The following is a 15,223-nucleotide window of genomic DNA, read 5'->3' on the forward strand; positions in this document are numbered from 1 at the left end:
TTAAGACTTATCTTGCTATTGGCTGACTACATCACGTGTCTCATGTTGTCATCAGCGGGCGAGATCAAGTGACATGAGCTATGACTGGCTTACAAAAGCGCATCGCAATCTCGATTTCAGTGTTTCGGAAAGTAACATGCGGTGTTTGGGGGAATTCAAATTTATACCTTCGTAATACGAAAATATGCAGCGTACATGCCCCTCCCCTCACCCATCCGGGAGTTTCGTTGTCTAAAGTGCCAGGAAATTGTAAGTCGGTATATAAAACCATAAACATTCAAAGGATTGATGCGTTATACAGTGCCGAGGAAGAGTATACTGTCCCTTAACTCGGAAAATGTGTATTTTCACCCAGGAGAATGTGTATTTTTAACCAGGAAATCCGGGAGAAATCCGGGAATTTTTTTTCTTTGTCCACGTATACACCCTATCTTATCTGCGTATCCTTAAGCGAAATATACGTTGGTGGCAGCAGAATCGTTCTTCAGTCAGCTTCAGATGTCGACTTTCTAAATTTTCTCAGTAGTGCTCCTTGTAAAGAAGATCACTTTCCTCTCCAGGGATTGCCATTTGAGTTCCCGAAGCATCTCTGTACTACTAGCGTATTGTTCGACCCTACCAATAACGAACTTTGCAGCCCATCTCTGAACTGCTTCGAAGTCTTCAATACGACTTGCTATGGATACCAAACGCTCGAGCATTACTCAATAACTGGTCGAACTAGTGTCCTGTATGTGGTCTCCTTTACAGATGAGCCACACTTTCCCAAAAGTTTCGCAATAAACTGGAGTCGGCCATTCGACTTCCCTACTACAGTCCTTACATGCTCGCTCCATTTCATATCATTTTGCAACATGACACCTGGATATTTATTCGATTTGACTCTGTCAACCAGCACACTGCTAAGGCTGTATTCGAACATTATGAGATTTTATTTTTCCTACTCATCTGAATTAACTTATAATTTTATATATTGAGAGCTAGCTACCATTCTTCAAACCAACTAGAAATTTTGTCTAAATCATCCTGTATCCTCCCACAAACACTCAACGACGACACATTCCCATACACCACAGCATCATCAGCAAACAACTTCGTGAGGGTTCCAACGTTACCCAGCAGATCAATTATATGCGAGGGCATGTTGGAAAGCTAAGCCTAAGAACTTTCTATGTGAAAACCTTTGAGGCTTTTTAAATAAAACAAACGTTATTAACATTCTGCATCTTTTTTCTCCTCCCCCCATGAACCATGGACCTTGCCGTTGGTGGGGAGGCTTGCGTGCCTCAGCGATACAGATAGCCATACCATAGGTGCAGGTGGGGTATCTGTTGAGAGGCCAGACAAACGTGTGGTTCCTGAAGAGGGGCAGCAGCCTTTTCAGTAGTTGCAAGGGCAACAGTCTGGATGATTGACTTATCTGGCCTTGTAACAATAACCAAAACGGCCTTGCTGTGCTGGTACTGCGAACGGCTGAAAGCAAGGGGAAACTACGGCCGTAATTTTTCCCGAGGGCATGCAGCTTTACTGTATGATTAAATGATGATGGCGTCCTCTTGGGTAAAATATTATGGAGGTAAAATAGTCCCCCATTCGGATCTCCGGGCGGGAACTACTCAAGAGGACGTCGTTATCAGAAGAAAGAAAACAGGCGTTCTACGGATCGGAGCGTGGAATGTCAGATCACTTAATCGGGCAGGTAGATTAGAAAATGTAAAAAGGGAAATGGATAGGTTAAAGTTAGATATAGTGGGAATTAGTGAAGTTCGGTGGCAGGAGGAACAAGACATCTGGTCAGGTGAATACAGGGTTGTTGTTGTTGTTGTGGTCTTCAGTCCTGAGACTGGTTTGATGCAGCTCTCCATGCTACTCTATCCTGTGCAAGCTTTTTCATCTCCCAGTACCTACTGCAACCTACATCCTTCTGAATCTGCTTAGTGTATTCATCTCTTGGTCTCCCTCTACGATTTTTACCCTCCACGCTGCCCTCCAATACTAAATTGGTGATCCCTTGATGCCTCAGAACATGTCCTACCAACCGATCCCTTCTTCTGGTCAAGTTGTGCCACAAACTTCTCTTCTCCCCAATCCTATTCAATACTTCCTCATTAGTTATGTGATCTACCCATCTAATCTTCAGCATTCTTCTGTAGCACCACATTTCGAAAGCTTCTATTCTCTTCTTGTCCAAACTATTTATCGTCCATGTTTCACTTCCATACATGGCTACACTCCATACGAATGCTTTCAGAAATGACTTCCTGACACTTAAATCAATACTGGATGTTAACAAATTTCTCTTCTTCAGAAACGCTTTCCTTGCCATAGCCAGCGTACATTTTATATCCTCTCTACTTCGACCATCATCAGTTATTTTGCTCCCCAAATAGCAAAACTCCTTTACTACTTTAAGTGTCTCATTTCCTAATCTCATTCCCTCAGCATCACCCGACTTAATTAGACTACATTTCATTATCCTTGTTTTGCTTTTGTTGATGTTCATCTTATATCCTCCTTTCAAGACACTGTCCATTCCATTCAACTGCTCTTCCAAGTCCTTTGCTGTCTCTGACAGAATTACAATGTCATCGGCGAACCTCAAAGTTTTTATTTCTTCTCCATGAATTTTAATACCTACTCCGAATTTTTCTTTTGTTTCCTTTACTGCTTGCTCAATATACAGATTGAACAACATCGGGGAGAGGCTACAACCCTGTCTTACTCCCTTCCCAACCACTGCTTCCCTTTCATGTCCCTCGACTATTATAACTGCCATCTGGTTTCTGTACAAATTGTAAATAGCCTTTCGCTCCCTGTATTTGACCCCTGCCACCTTCAGAATTTGAAAGAGAGTATTCCAGTAGAAGAAGAATGGGTAGCTTTGAGGGATGAAGTAGTGAAGGCAGCAGAGGATCAAGTAGGTAAAAAGACGAGGGCTAGTAGAAATCCTTGGGTAACAGAAGAAATATTGAATTTAATTTATGAAAGGAGAAAATATAAAAATGCAGTAAATGAAGCAGGCAAAAAGGAATACAAATGTCTCAAAAATGAGATCGACAGGAAGTGCAAAATGGCTAAGCAGGGATGGCTAGAGGACAAATGTAAGGATGTAGAGGCTTATCTCACTAGGGGTAAGATAGATACTGCCTACAGGAAAATTAAAGAGACCTTTGGAGATAAGAGAACCACTTGTATGAACATCAAGAGCTCAATACAGGGTTATAAATACAAAATCAAATAGGGGTAATGCAGGAGTAGGTTTAATAATGAATAGGAAAATAGGAATGTGGGTAAGCTACTACAAGCAGCATAGTGAACGCTATATTGTGGCCAAGATAGATACGAAGCCCACACCTACTACAGTAGTACAAGTTTATATGGCAAATAGCTCTGCAGATGACGAAGGAATTGAAGAAATGTATGATGAGATAAAAGAAATTATTCAGGTAGTGAAGGGTGACGAAAATTTAATAGTCATGGGTGACTGGAATTCGGTAGTAGGAAAAGGGAGAGAAGGAAACGTAGTGGGTGAATATGGATTGGGGGAGAGAAATGAAAGAGGAAGCCGTCTGGTAGAACTTTGCACAGAGCATAACTTAATCATAGCTAACACTTGGTTTAAGAATCATGAAAGAAGGTTGTATACATGGAAGAACCCTGGAGATACTAAAAGGTATCAGATAGATTATATAATGGTAAGACAGAGATTTAGGAACCAGGTTTTAAATTGTAGGACATTTCCAGGGGCAGATGTGGACTCTGACCACAATCTATTGATCATGACCTGTAGATTAAAACTGAAGAAACTGCAAAAAGGTGGGAATTGAAGAAGATGGGACCTGGATAAACTGAAAGAACCAGAGGTTGTACAGAGTTTCAGGGAGAGCATAAGGGAACAATTGGCAGGAATGGGGGAAAGAAATACAGTAGAAGAAGAATGGGTAGCTTTGAGGGATGAAGTAGTGAAGGCAGCAGAGGAGCAAGTAGGTAAAAAGACGAGGGCTAGTAGAAATCCTTGGGTAACAGAAGAAATATTGAATTTAATTTATGAAAGGAGAAAATATAAAAATGCAGTAAATGAAGCAGGCCAAAAGGAATACAAATGTCTCAAAAATGAGATCGACAGGAAGTGCAAAATGGCTAAGCAGGGATGGCTAGAGGACAAATGTAAGGATGTAGAGGCTTATCTCACTAGAGGTAAGATAGATACTGCCTACAGGAAAATTAAAGAGACCTTTGGAGATAAGAGAACCACTTGTATGAACATCAAGAGCTCAGATGGAAACTCAGTTCTAAGCAAAAAGGGAAAGCAGAAAGGTGGAAGGAGTATATAGAGGGTCTATACAAGGGCGATGTACTTGAGGAAAATATTATGGAAATGGAAGAGGACGTAGATGAAGATGAAATGGGAGATACGATACTGCGTGAAGAGTTTGACAGAGCACTGAAAGACCTGAGTCGAAACAAGGCCCCCGGAGTAGACAACATTCCATTGGAACTACTGACGGCCGTGGGAGAGCCAGTCCTGACAAAACTCTACCATCTGGTGAGCAAGATGTATGAAACAGGCGAAATACCCTCAGACTTCAAGAAGAATATAATAATTCCAATCCCAAAGAAAGCAGGTGTTGACATACGTGAAAATTACCGAACAGTCAGTTTAATAAGCCACAGCTACAAAATACTAACACGAATTCTTTACAGACGGTTGGAAAAACTAGTAGAAGCCGACCTCGGGGAAGATGAGTTTGGATTCCGTAGAAATACTGGAACACATGAGGCAATACTGACCTTACGACTTATCTTAGAAGAAAGATTAAGGAAAGGCAAACCTACGTTTCTAGCATTTGTAGACTTAGAGAAAGCTTTTGACAATGTTGACTGGAATACTCTCTTTCAAATTCTGAAGGTGGCAGGGGTAAAATACAGGGAGCGAAAGGCTATTTACAATTTGTACAGAAAGCAGATGGCAGTTATAAGAGTCGAGGGACATGAAAGGGAAGCAGTTGTTGGGAAGGGAGTAAGACAGGGTTGTAGCCTCTCTCCGACACTATTCAATCTGTATATTGAGCAAGCAGTAAAGGAAACAAAAGAAAAATTCGGAGTAGATATTAAAATCCATGGAGAAGAAATAAAAACTTTGAGGTTCGCCGATGACATTGTAATTCTGTCAGAGACAGCAAAGGACTTGGAAGAGCAGTTGAACGGAATGGATAGCGTCTTGAAAGGAGGATATAAGATGAACATCAACAAAAGCAAAACGAGGATAATGGAATGTAGTCGAATTAAGTCAGGTGATGCTGAGGGAATTAGATTAGTAAATGAGACACTTAAAGTAGTAAACGAGTTTTGCTATTTGGGGAGCAAAATAACTGATGATGGTCGAAGTAGAGAGGATATAAAATGTAGACTGGCAATGGCAAGGAAAGCGTTTCTGAAGAAGAGAAAGTTGTTAACATCGAGTATAGATTTAAGTGTCAGGAAGTCGTTTCTGAAAGTATTTGTATGGAGTGTAGCCATGTATGGAAGTGAAACATGGACGATAAATAGTTTGGACAAGAAGAGAATAGAAGCTTTCGAAATGTGGTGCTACAGAAGAATGCTGAAGATTGGATGGGTAGATCACATAACTAATGAGGAAGTATTGAATAGGATTGGGGAGAAGAGAAGTTTGTGGCACAACTTCACCAGAAGAAGGGATCGGTTGGTAGGACGTGTTCTGAGGCATCAAGGGATCACCAATTTAGTATTGGAGGGCAGCGTGGAGGGTAAAAATCGTAGAGGGAGACCAAGAGATGAATACACTAAGCAGATTCAGAAGGATGTAGGTTGCAGTAGGTATTGGGAGATGAAGAAGCTTGCACAGGATAGAGTAGCATGGAGAGCTGCATCAAACCAGTCTCAGGACTGAAGACTACAACAACAACAACATCTTTATTCTTCATGTGTCTATATTTGTTTCTCAACATAGTGATTCTGATGACGATCACAATTTTCCCAACGAGAGAACAGTTTGTTGATACCGTCACTGTAGAATATCGGAGTTTGTTGACGGAGCCACAACCTCACCTCTGCTTGCACCGCTTCATCAAAATCAAAGTGAAGTCCTCGAGGGTGTTATTTAAATTTTGGGAACAGATGAAAAACTGGAGGGGGCCAAGTCGGGACTGTATGGAGGATGATCGCTGTCAGTGAACCCAAGGCGTCGGATTGTTGCAGATGTCGCAGTTTTCGTGTGTAGTCTGGCATTGTCATACTAAAGAAGAGGGTGCTCCTTGTGTGGACGAACTCTTCGAATTGAAAATACGATTGCAGCATGCTGCGAGGGCAGTTCAATAAGTAATGCAACACATTTTTTTCTGAAACAGGGGTTGTTTTATTCAGCACTGAAATACACCAGGTTATTCCCCAATCCTTTAGCTACACAACACTATTTTTCAACGTAATCTCCATTCAATGCTACGGCCTTACTCCACCTTGAAATGAGGGCCTGTATGCCTGCACGGTACCGTTCCACTGGTCGATGTCGGAGCCAACGTCGTACTGCATCAATAACTTCATCATCCGCGTAGTGCCTCCCACGGATTGCGTCCTTCATTGGGCCAAACATGGAAATCCGACGGTGCGAGATCGGGGCTGTAGGGTGCATGAGGAAGAACAGTCCACTGAAGTTTTGTGAGCTCCTCTCGGGTGCGAAGACTTGTGTGAGGTGTTGCGTTGTCATGAAGAAGGAGAAGTTCGTTCAGATTTTTGTGCCTACGAACACGCTGAAGTCGTTTCTTCAATTTCTGAAGAGTAGCACAATACACTTCAGAGTTGATCGTTTGACCATGGGGAAGGACATCGAACAGAATAACCCCTTCAGCGCCCCAGAAGACTGTAACCATGACTTTACCGGCTGAGGGTATGGCTTTAAACTTTTTCTTGGTAGGGGAGTGGGTGTGGCGCCACTCCATTGATTGCCGTATTGTTTCAGGTTCGAAGTGATGAACCCATGTTTCATCGCCTGTAACAATCTTTGACAAGAAATTGTCACCCTCAGCCACATGACGAGCAAGCAATTCCGCACAGATGGTTCTCCTTTGCTCTTTATGGTGTTCGGTTAGACAACGAGGGACCCAGCGGGAACAAACCTTTGAATATCCCAACTGGTGAACAATTGTGACACCACTACCAACAGAGATGTCAAGTTGAGCACTGAGTTGTTTAATGGTGATCCGTCGATCATCTCGAACGAGTGTGTTTGCACGCTCCGCCATTGCAGGAGTCACAGCTGTGCACGGCCGGCCCGCACGCGGGAGATCAGACAGTCTTGCTTGACCTTGCAGCGATGATGACACACGCTTTGCCCAACGACTCACCGTGCTTTTGTCCACTACCTGATCACCGTAGACATTCTGCAAGCGCCTATGAATACCTGAGATGCCCTGGTTTTCCGCCAAAAGAAACTCGATCACTGCCCGTTGTTTGCAACGCACATCCTTTACAGACGCCATTTTAACAGCTCCACCTGTCGGAAGTCAATGAAACTATCCGAGACGAAGCGGGAATGTTTGAAAATATTCCACAAGAAATTTCCGGTTTTTTCAACCAAAATTGGCCGAGAAAAAAAATGTGTTGCATTACTTATTGAACTGCCCTCGTATTTCTCGCGCACCGTCATAGTTACGTTACGCGTCGACATGTTGTAGGCTACAATTCGGAGCCCCCTAGAGGCAGAGGGCTGCAAATGCGTAGACGTGAGAAATAAACATGTAGGTTAATCATAACGTTTGTTTTATTTGTAAAGTTTTAAGAGTTTTCACATAAAAATTCGGAGGCATTACTTTTCGACGCGCCTTCGTATAGCGTGATCTTTAATGAAGCTATGATATTCCTTTGGGGTCTTCAACAAATTACTTTAAGATCTGTCGATTTTGCTCGCTAAGAATAACGCACTGAGTTCTATCTCTTAGAACGTCCTGAATGCAGTCAGAAATCTGGTCCGATAGTCGCTAAGCTTGTATTTTGTTCTCTAAACGACACTGCGGGTCTGTATCGGATTATTTCCGAAAGTCAAGGAACACGGCACCAACTCTCTGGATCTCATGCACGAGCAGAGCGAGTTCGGTTCCCAAATATCCCTACTTGCGGAATCGATACTGGTTTTTTTAGAAAATATTTGCTTCTCCAAAAACTCATACTGCATGGACATAAAACATGTTCCATACTTCCACAACGGATTGAACTCAACGATATAGGTCTATAACTAAGTACATCGGTCCTACGGCACTTCTTGAAAACGCGAGTGACGTAAGCATTCTTCCAGTCACTAGGTACCCTTCGTTGTTGCAACAACCTACGATACACTACTGCTACAAGATGGGCAAGTTCTTTCGCACAGTCTCCGTAGAATCACGCAGCTATCTCATCTGCTCCAGATGCCTTTCGACTATTAAGCGATTGCAGTTGCTTTTCTATCACGTTTCTGAAATGAAATTAGCGTATGGCATCGTTGGCCGGGAGGCCCCATGCGAGGAAGCTCGGCCGCCAAGTGCAAGTCTTATTTCAGTTGACGCCACATTAGCCGACTTGCGCGCCGGTGGTGAGGATGAAATGATGATGACAACACAACAACCAGTCTCCGAGCGGAGAAAATCTCCAACCCGACCAGGAATCGAATCCGGGCCCGTATGCATGGAAGGCGAGCACGTTACCACCCAGGTAAGCAGGAGACAATACCTGCCATTTCAGCGGTCGTTCGATCTCCTGCGTTGAAATAGCTTCGAAAGACCGAATTCAATATTCGCCAATTTAATGTGAATAAAATCAGATTTCTATTGAATCTCGAAAAACATACATTGTGCAATTAAACCTCTGCTGCGTTTGGTACGAGGCGGTTATCACAGTACTGCTTACGTCCAGGATAATAGTAAAATTTACGTTAAACTGAATTATCACAGCAGACTCCTTTTCTTAAGCGCGACCACATAGTCCCAGACGGGGAATTGTTGCAGTTCAAATGTCATCGTCGCCCAGAGCAGTGGTTCTCAATCTGAGGGTTTCACTTCTTAAGGGTTTTTTTTTCTTCTTTATTGTTATTTTAACACCTGAACAATCAGGTAGGCTGGCAGCGGCATGCTACGCAGCTCTTCAGCCATAGTGTTGACAATAACAGTACAATAATGGAGAATTAAAATGAACATAGTGACGGGCAAAAAATAGTGGTCACAGATACACAAAAAATACAGAGCCGTTCACACTCGACGATAACGACACTGAAAACATGTTGACACGGCGCACATAACACTGATGAATCCGACGACACAAGTGAACGTAGAAGCGTGACGGCGGACACTAAAAACACAAAACGACGTCACACACACGAGACACTGATGGCGATGATCTCCGGCGCGCGAAAGTCCACGTAGCGTGTGCGAGTCCGGGGACCTGCCAAGAGGGGAAGAAGCGTGAGGGTGGGTGGAGGGGGTGGAGAGGGAAGAACAAAGATGCCAGTGGCTGAGGAGATGGGAGGAGGAGTAGAGGGACAGGGGAGGGGAGGCCCAGGGGAGGAGTGGGGAGAAGGGGAGGAGGGACGGAGGGTGCCCAAAGGAACAGACACAGGAAGAGGGAGGGAGGATCAAAGTTGGTAGGAGGGGTAGATGGAGGGGAGGAGGACATCATCAGGGAGGGGGAACTGGCGGAAGCCACCTTGGGAGAGGGTAAGGAGGGTGGAGAGATGGAGACCGGGTGGGACGTGGGAATACAGGCGCGGCAGCGGGCGGGGGTGGGAGAGGACGGGTGAGACAAGCGGATGAGGAGGATCGAGTTTGCGGGTGGTGTACAGGATCCGTATCCTTTCAAGGAAAAGGAGGAGGTGGGGGAAGGGGATGAGATCATACAGGATCCGCATGGGGGAGGGGAGACGGATGCAATAGGCGAGGCGGAGAGCATGGCGTTCAAGGATTTGTAGGGATTTATAAAAGGTAGGGGGGGGGGGCGGAGATCCAGGCTGGATTGGCGTAACAAAGGATAGGGCGGATGAGGGATTTATAGGTGTGGAGGATGGTGGAGGGGTCCAGACCCCACGTACGGCCGGAAAGGAGCTTGAGGAGACGGAGTCGGGAGCATGCCTTGGCTTGGATTGTCCGGAGACGGGGTATCCAGGAGAGGCGACGGTCGAGGGTGACGCCAACGTACTTAAGGGTGGGAGTGAGGGCGATAGGACGGCCATAGATGGTGAGATAGAAATCAAGGAGGCGGAAGGAAGGGGTGGTTTTGCCTACAATGATCACCTGGGTTTTGGAGGGATTGACCTTGAGCAACCACATGTTGCACCAAGCGGTGAACCGGTCAAGATGGGATTGTGTTCGGAGTGCTGCAGGGTGGGGGCAAGGGCAAGGAAGGCGGTGTCATCGGCAAACTGGAGGAGGTGGACGGGGGGTGACGGCGGCGGCATGTCGCCGTGTACAAAAGGTACAGAAGGGGGGAGAGGACGGAGCCTTGGGACACCCCGGCGGAGGGGAAAAAGGTGTAGGAATCCGTGTTATGGATGCTGACGTAGGAAGGACGGTGGGAGAGAAAGGAACCGATCAGACGGACGTAGTTAATGGGAAGGGCGAAGGTTTGGAGCTTGAAGAGGAGACCAGAATGCCATACGCCGTCATAAGCACGTTCGAGGTCCAGGGAGAGGAAGACTGCAGAGCGACGGGAATTAAGCTGTTCGGAAAGGAGATGAGTGAGGTGAAGGGGAAGGTCGTCGGAAGAGGACGGCCGAAAGCCACACTGGGTAACGGGAAGGAGGCGGTGCTGGCGGAGATGCTGGTGGATGTGTTGGGTGAGGATAGATTCCAGGACCTTGCTGAAGACCGAGGTAAGGCTGATGGGACGATAGGAGGAGACAGCGGACGGCGGTTTGCCAGGTTTAAGGAACCTCAGGATACGGGAGGTTTTCCACAGGTCGGGGTAGTAACCGGTGGACAGTACTACATTGTAGAGCCTGGCCAGAGTGCAGAGGAAAGCGACAGGAGCTTCACGAAGGTGACGGTAGGTGACACGATCGTGACCGGGAGCGGTGTTGCGTTTTGTGCGGAGGGTAGTAATGAGATCCTGTGTAGTGATAGGGGCACTGAGTTCCGTGTGTGCAATGTTGTCCAAGTACTGGAAACCAGGTGCAAGGGGAGGGACAGAGGTGTCAGTTCGATCGCAGACATCCGGGAAGAGGGAGTAATCAAACTGGGGATCATCGGGGATGGAAAACACATTGGACAGGTAGGAGGCAAAGTGATTGGCCTTACTAAGGGAGTCAGGGAAGGGGTGATCATCATGGAGAAGAGGATAGTAGGGGGAGGGTTGAGTTCCAGTAAGGCGACGGAAGGCTGACCAGAACTGGGACGAGATGATAGGTAGGGTAGCATTTAAACGGGTGCACGTCTGTCACCAGTCCCGGTGTTTCTTAGCCACGAGCAAATTACAAATGTGTCGCTGGAGTTGCCGGTGGCGTCATAGTGTGTCCAGGTCACACGTGCAGAGGAAGGCATGGTAGAGACGGCGGGATTCACGGAGGAGGAGAACGGCCTGTGGGGGTATGGTAGGACGGTGGGGGTGGATAGCGACAGTAGGGACGTGGGCCTCCACGGCCTGCTGGAGAAAGGAGGCGGCACGGGTTACATCGTCAGGGTGGTGGTAGGTGAAGGGGTGGCTATCGACCTGGGTGCAAAGGGTATCCCGGTAGGCATTCCAGTTGGCTCAGGAATAGTTATGGACGTACTTAGGGGGAGGGTCAGTGCGAGGGTCGGGGCGGGGGCGACGACTGTCTGAAACAGTCAGGAGGAGAGGGAGATGGTCGCTACCAATAGGCTCCAGGACATCCACCGTTATGCGGCCAAGGAGGTTGGGGGAGGAAAGGATAACATTGGGAGTGGAGCTGGATTCGGGACGGGTGTGCTGGGGGATGGGGATGAGGTCGCCTTGAAGGGAGGAGAGGAACTGATGCCACCGTCGTAACTGGGCGGCAGAACGACTATGGATGTTGAGATCAGCGGCGATCACGTAGGAGGAGAAGGTACGGTCAATGTGGGAGAGGAAGTCGAAAGGAATAGGGGCGTCAGGGCGGACATAGATGGTGGCGCAGGTAACTGTAAGGCCGGGGAAGAAGAGACTAAGGATCAGACGTTCGGTGAGGTCGGGAAGGAGAGGTTGGAGCCGAACAGGGATCTGGCGGTGGTGACCAACGGCAACTCCGCCACGCGCAATTGGTAGGGGATTATCGGAGCGGTGGAGGAGATAAGGTGAAGTGTGGACGATGTGGTGGGGTTGGAGGAAGGTTTCATTGAGGAGGAAGGCATCCACGTGGTGGGTGGCAAGGGTGTGCAGGAAGAGGTTCTTGTTGGCGTGAAGGGAGCGGATATTGTTGAAAAGGATATGGTGCTATCGCGCCATGTCAGGGATTTAGACAAGGGTGTCGAGACGGGAGAAGGTGAAATGGGCCTGGTTGTTGGAGTAGGTGGTGTACATTTTGAGTTGGAAAATGGAATGGGTGGCGAGGGATATCTGTTGGAGAGTGTGGGGGCGTTGAAAAGGATGAACATTCTGAAGGACGGTGGTGAGGAATCTGATGATGTCCTCAGCGGTAGGGGGTGGGCAAAGGGAATTGCCGGGAGGGGTGTGGATGTCCAGAGGATGGACAGGGACGGTGAGTTCAGGAGTGGTCAGAGGGGGTCAGGCTTTACACTTTTGGGAGTAGGTGGGATGGTGGAGATTGCAGGTATTGCAGGAGGGAGGGGATTGAAGTTTAGGGCACTGCCGGAGGAAGTGCGATTGCCTACAATGTGGGCAGGTGGGGGCCTCGCAGCACTCGGCTGTTGGGTGTGCATTATAGCGCAGACACCTCTGGCAGTGCAGGGATTGAGGAGGTGAATTGGAGGGGTCGATCTTGTAGCACCGGTTGAAGAGGAGGGCACCCTCCTTCAGGAGACGGTCAATGGAGCGGGCGTCCTCGGAGAAAACCCACACATGGTGGGTGGGGCCGGCCGAGTTGAAAATGCGGCGGACTGCTCGCACCTCCAGCGTGGGATGCGCCTTGAGCTCTGCCAACACCTCCTCCTCCGTGATCGTCGGGCTAAGCCGGGTGATCACGGCGGTGAGGGTCGGTGGGCGACGCGGGGGTTGGGATTGGTGGGTAGGAGATGGAGAAGGAGCAGGTGTGAGGGAGGTGATGGGGCCAAAACGGGTGATGGGGAGGCGGGAGAGGATGTCAGTATGGAGGGTTGGGCTGGGGGAGGAGATGAGAATGGAATCCCGTCTGGGAGTGACGAGAGAGATGGGGGCACCAGGGAAGTGTTGGCGGAGGAGGAGGGAGAGATTCCAGGCCTCGAGAAGGGAAGGATCAGGACGGGAGAGAAGGTATTTGTATAAAGAGGGGGGGAGGAGGAGGATGAGGAGAAGGAGAAGGAGGAGGAGGAGGAGGAGGAGGAGGAGGAGGAGGCGGAGGGAGCAGGGCCAGGCGGGAAGACATCCATCGCATTCTGGGGGGGGGGGGATGGAGGACGAGGTGGGGCCTTTTTGGGAGTGGAGGAGGTGGTGGTGCCACTAGGGCATTTAATGACGGCAGAAGGGTGGGTGGTGATATGAGGGATGGGAGCTATAAGGAGGTGACGGGAAGGGGCAGGTCCCGGCGTGGACACAGCAGTCGGCGCCGGAGATGGTGATGGTGAAGGCGACGGCGACGGTGGTGGCGGTGACGGCGAAGGTGATGGGGGGAGTTGGGCATGGGCAGTGGCTCGATGGGCCACCACCCTAGCTGGAGCGGCAGTGACAGGCCGGGGGAGTGGGGGGAAAGGATCAGAGGGAGAGGAGCGGGAGGAAGAAGCTGGAGAGGGGCCGACAAAGAGCGAGGGCGAAAGGAGAGTGAAAAGAGGCGGGATGGAAAGAGGGGGGTGTGACTGGGCACACCATGTTATGGTGCTGGTGGCGGCGGAGGGGGAAGTATAAACGATGGCTGTGGTGGTAGTGGTGGTGGGGGCGGACATGACGACAGGGAGAAACAAAAACGCACAGGACGAAAAAGAAAGGACAAAAACTGGGGACAGAGGAAGACGAAGACGGAGGAAGACGAAGACGGAGGATGATCAGAGTCCCACGCTGCTGGCGCTGACGGCGACGGCGACGGCGACGGCGGGTGGCAGGAACGCCGCAGCTGCTGCTGCTGCCGCGGACGGGGCCTGGGCTGCTGCTGCTGCTGCTGCTGGGCTGGCTGGCTGGCTGGACCGCCGCTGCTGTTGCCGCTGCTGCTGCAGGAGGACTGGCTGGCTACTGCCGGCTGGACCGCTGCTGCTGGCCGGGACCGGGACTGTGCTGCTGCTGCTGCTGCTGCTCGGCTCGGCTCGGCTGGACCGCTGCTGCTCTGCTCGGCTCGGCTCGGCTCGGCTGGCTGGCTGGTTGGCTGGCTGGCACCTGCAAAACCTAGCACTTCGATAGTGCTGGAATGGCAGAATCGAAGGGAGTACCGCCGGAGATGGGCGGTTAAGGGGGCAGCGAATCTAAATATGGTACGATTATACTTGACATCTAAAACCAGTACCATTGTAAAATGTTTTTACTGTTACCAATTAGTATTAAAACGTGATTATAATAAGCTGCAAAAGAATTACATAAATGCAAAAATGCTTTTAATTCATTTATCCAATAAATAAAACTTTAAATTATACAAGCCGCTGTAATGTAGGCAGGTGTTCTATCTTGGAGCACACGAAGCGGACGAGCTCAGCTTCAGACAGCGCCCCGACCAGCGAATTCGGACGGTCGCAGTGTGCTCCCGTATTTTATTTGTTCGCAGGGTGACTACAAGATGTTCACAGAGCACCACCGCAAGAACCCAGAAGATATCTGGATCGTCAAACCGGTCACCGGCAGCCAGGGGCGTGGTATTTTCCTCTTCAAGAGGTCAGTCGGAGGCGACACACAGTACTGTACTTGTATGTACAAACTGCTGGCAGAAGGCGCCAAAGCCGTCTTTATAACCACAGCCGCTCTCGTTGTGGGAATTTGCTGTCAAGTGACTCATTAATCCGTAAATATTAAGCCGGCCACTGTGACCGAGCGGTTCTATGCCCTTCAGTCTGGAACCACGTGGCTGCTACGGTCGCAGGTTCGAATCCTGCCTCGGGCATGGATGTATGTGAAGTCCTTAGGTTAGTTAGGTTTACGTAGTTCTAAGTCTAGGGGACTGATGACCTCAGATGTT

General features: G+C 48.6%; 1 protein-coding gene across 1 annotated transcript in view; it reads left to right on the top strand.

The window, feature by feature from the left end:
- The window catches only part of LOC124788648 (probable tubulin polyglutamylase TTLL9), a 105,508-nt gene that overhangs the window by 26,184 nt on the left and 64,101 nt on the right, over window positions 1–15,223 (top strand). The window contains exon 3 of the mRNA XM_047255923.1: window positions 14,816–14,922. Within this exon, the coding sequence (XP_047111879.1) occupies window positions 14,816–14,922 (107 nt within the window). The remainder of the gene's footprint in view (window positions 1–14,815; window positions 14,923–15,223) is intronic.

This window comes from Schistocerca piceifrons, chromosome 3 (assembly GCF_021461385.2).
Source record: "Schistocerca piceifrons isolate TAMUIC-IGC-003096 chromosome 3, iqSchPice1.1, whole genome shotgun sequence".
In the NCBI taxonomy this organism is placed as follows: Eukaryota; Metazoa; Arthropoda; class Insecta; order Orthoptera; family Acrididae; genus Schistocerca; species Schistocerca piceifrons.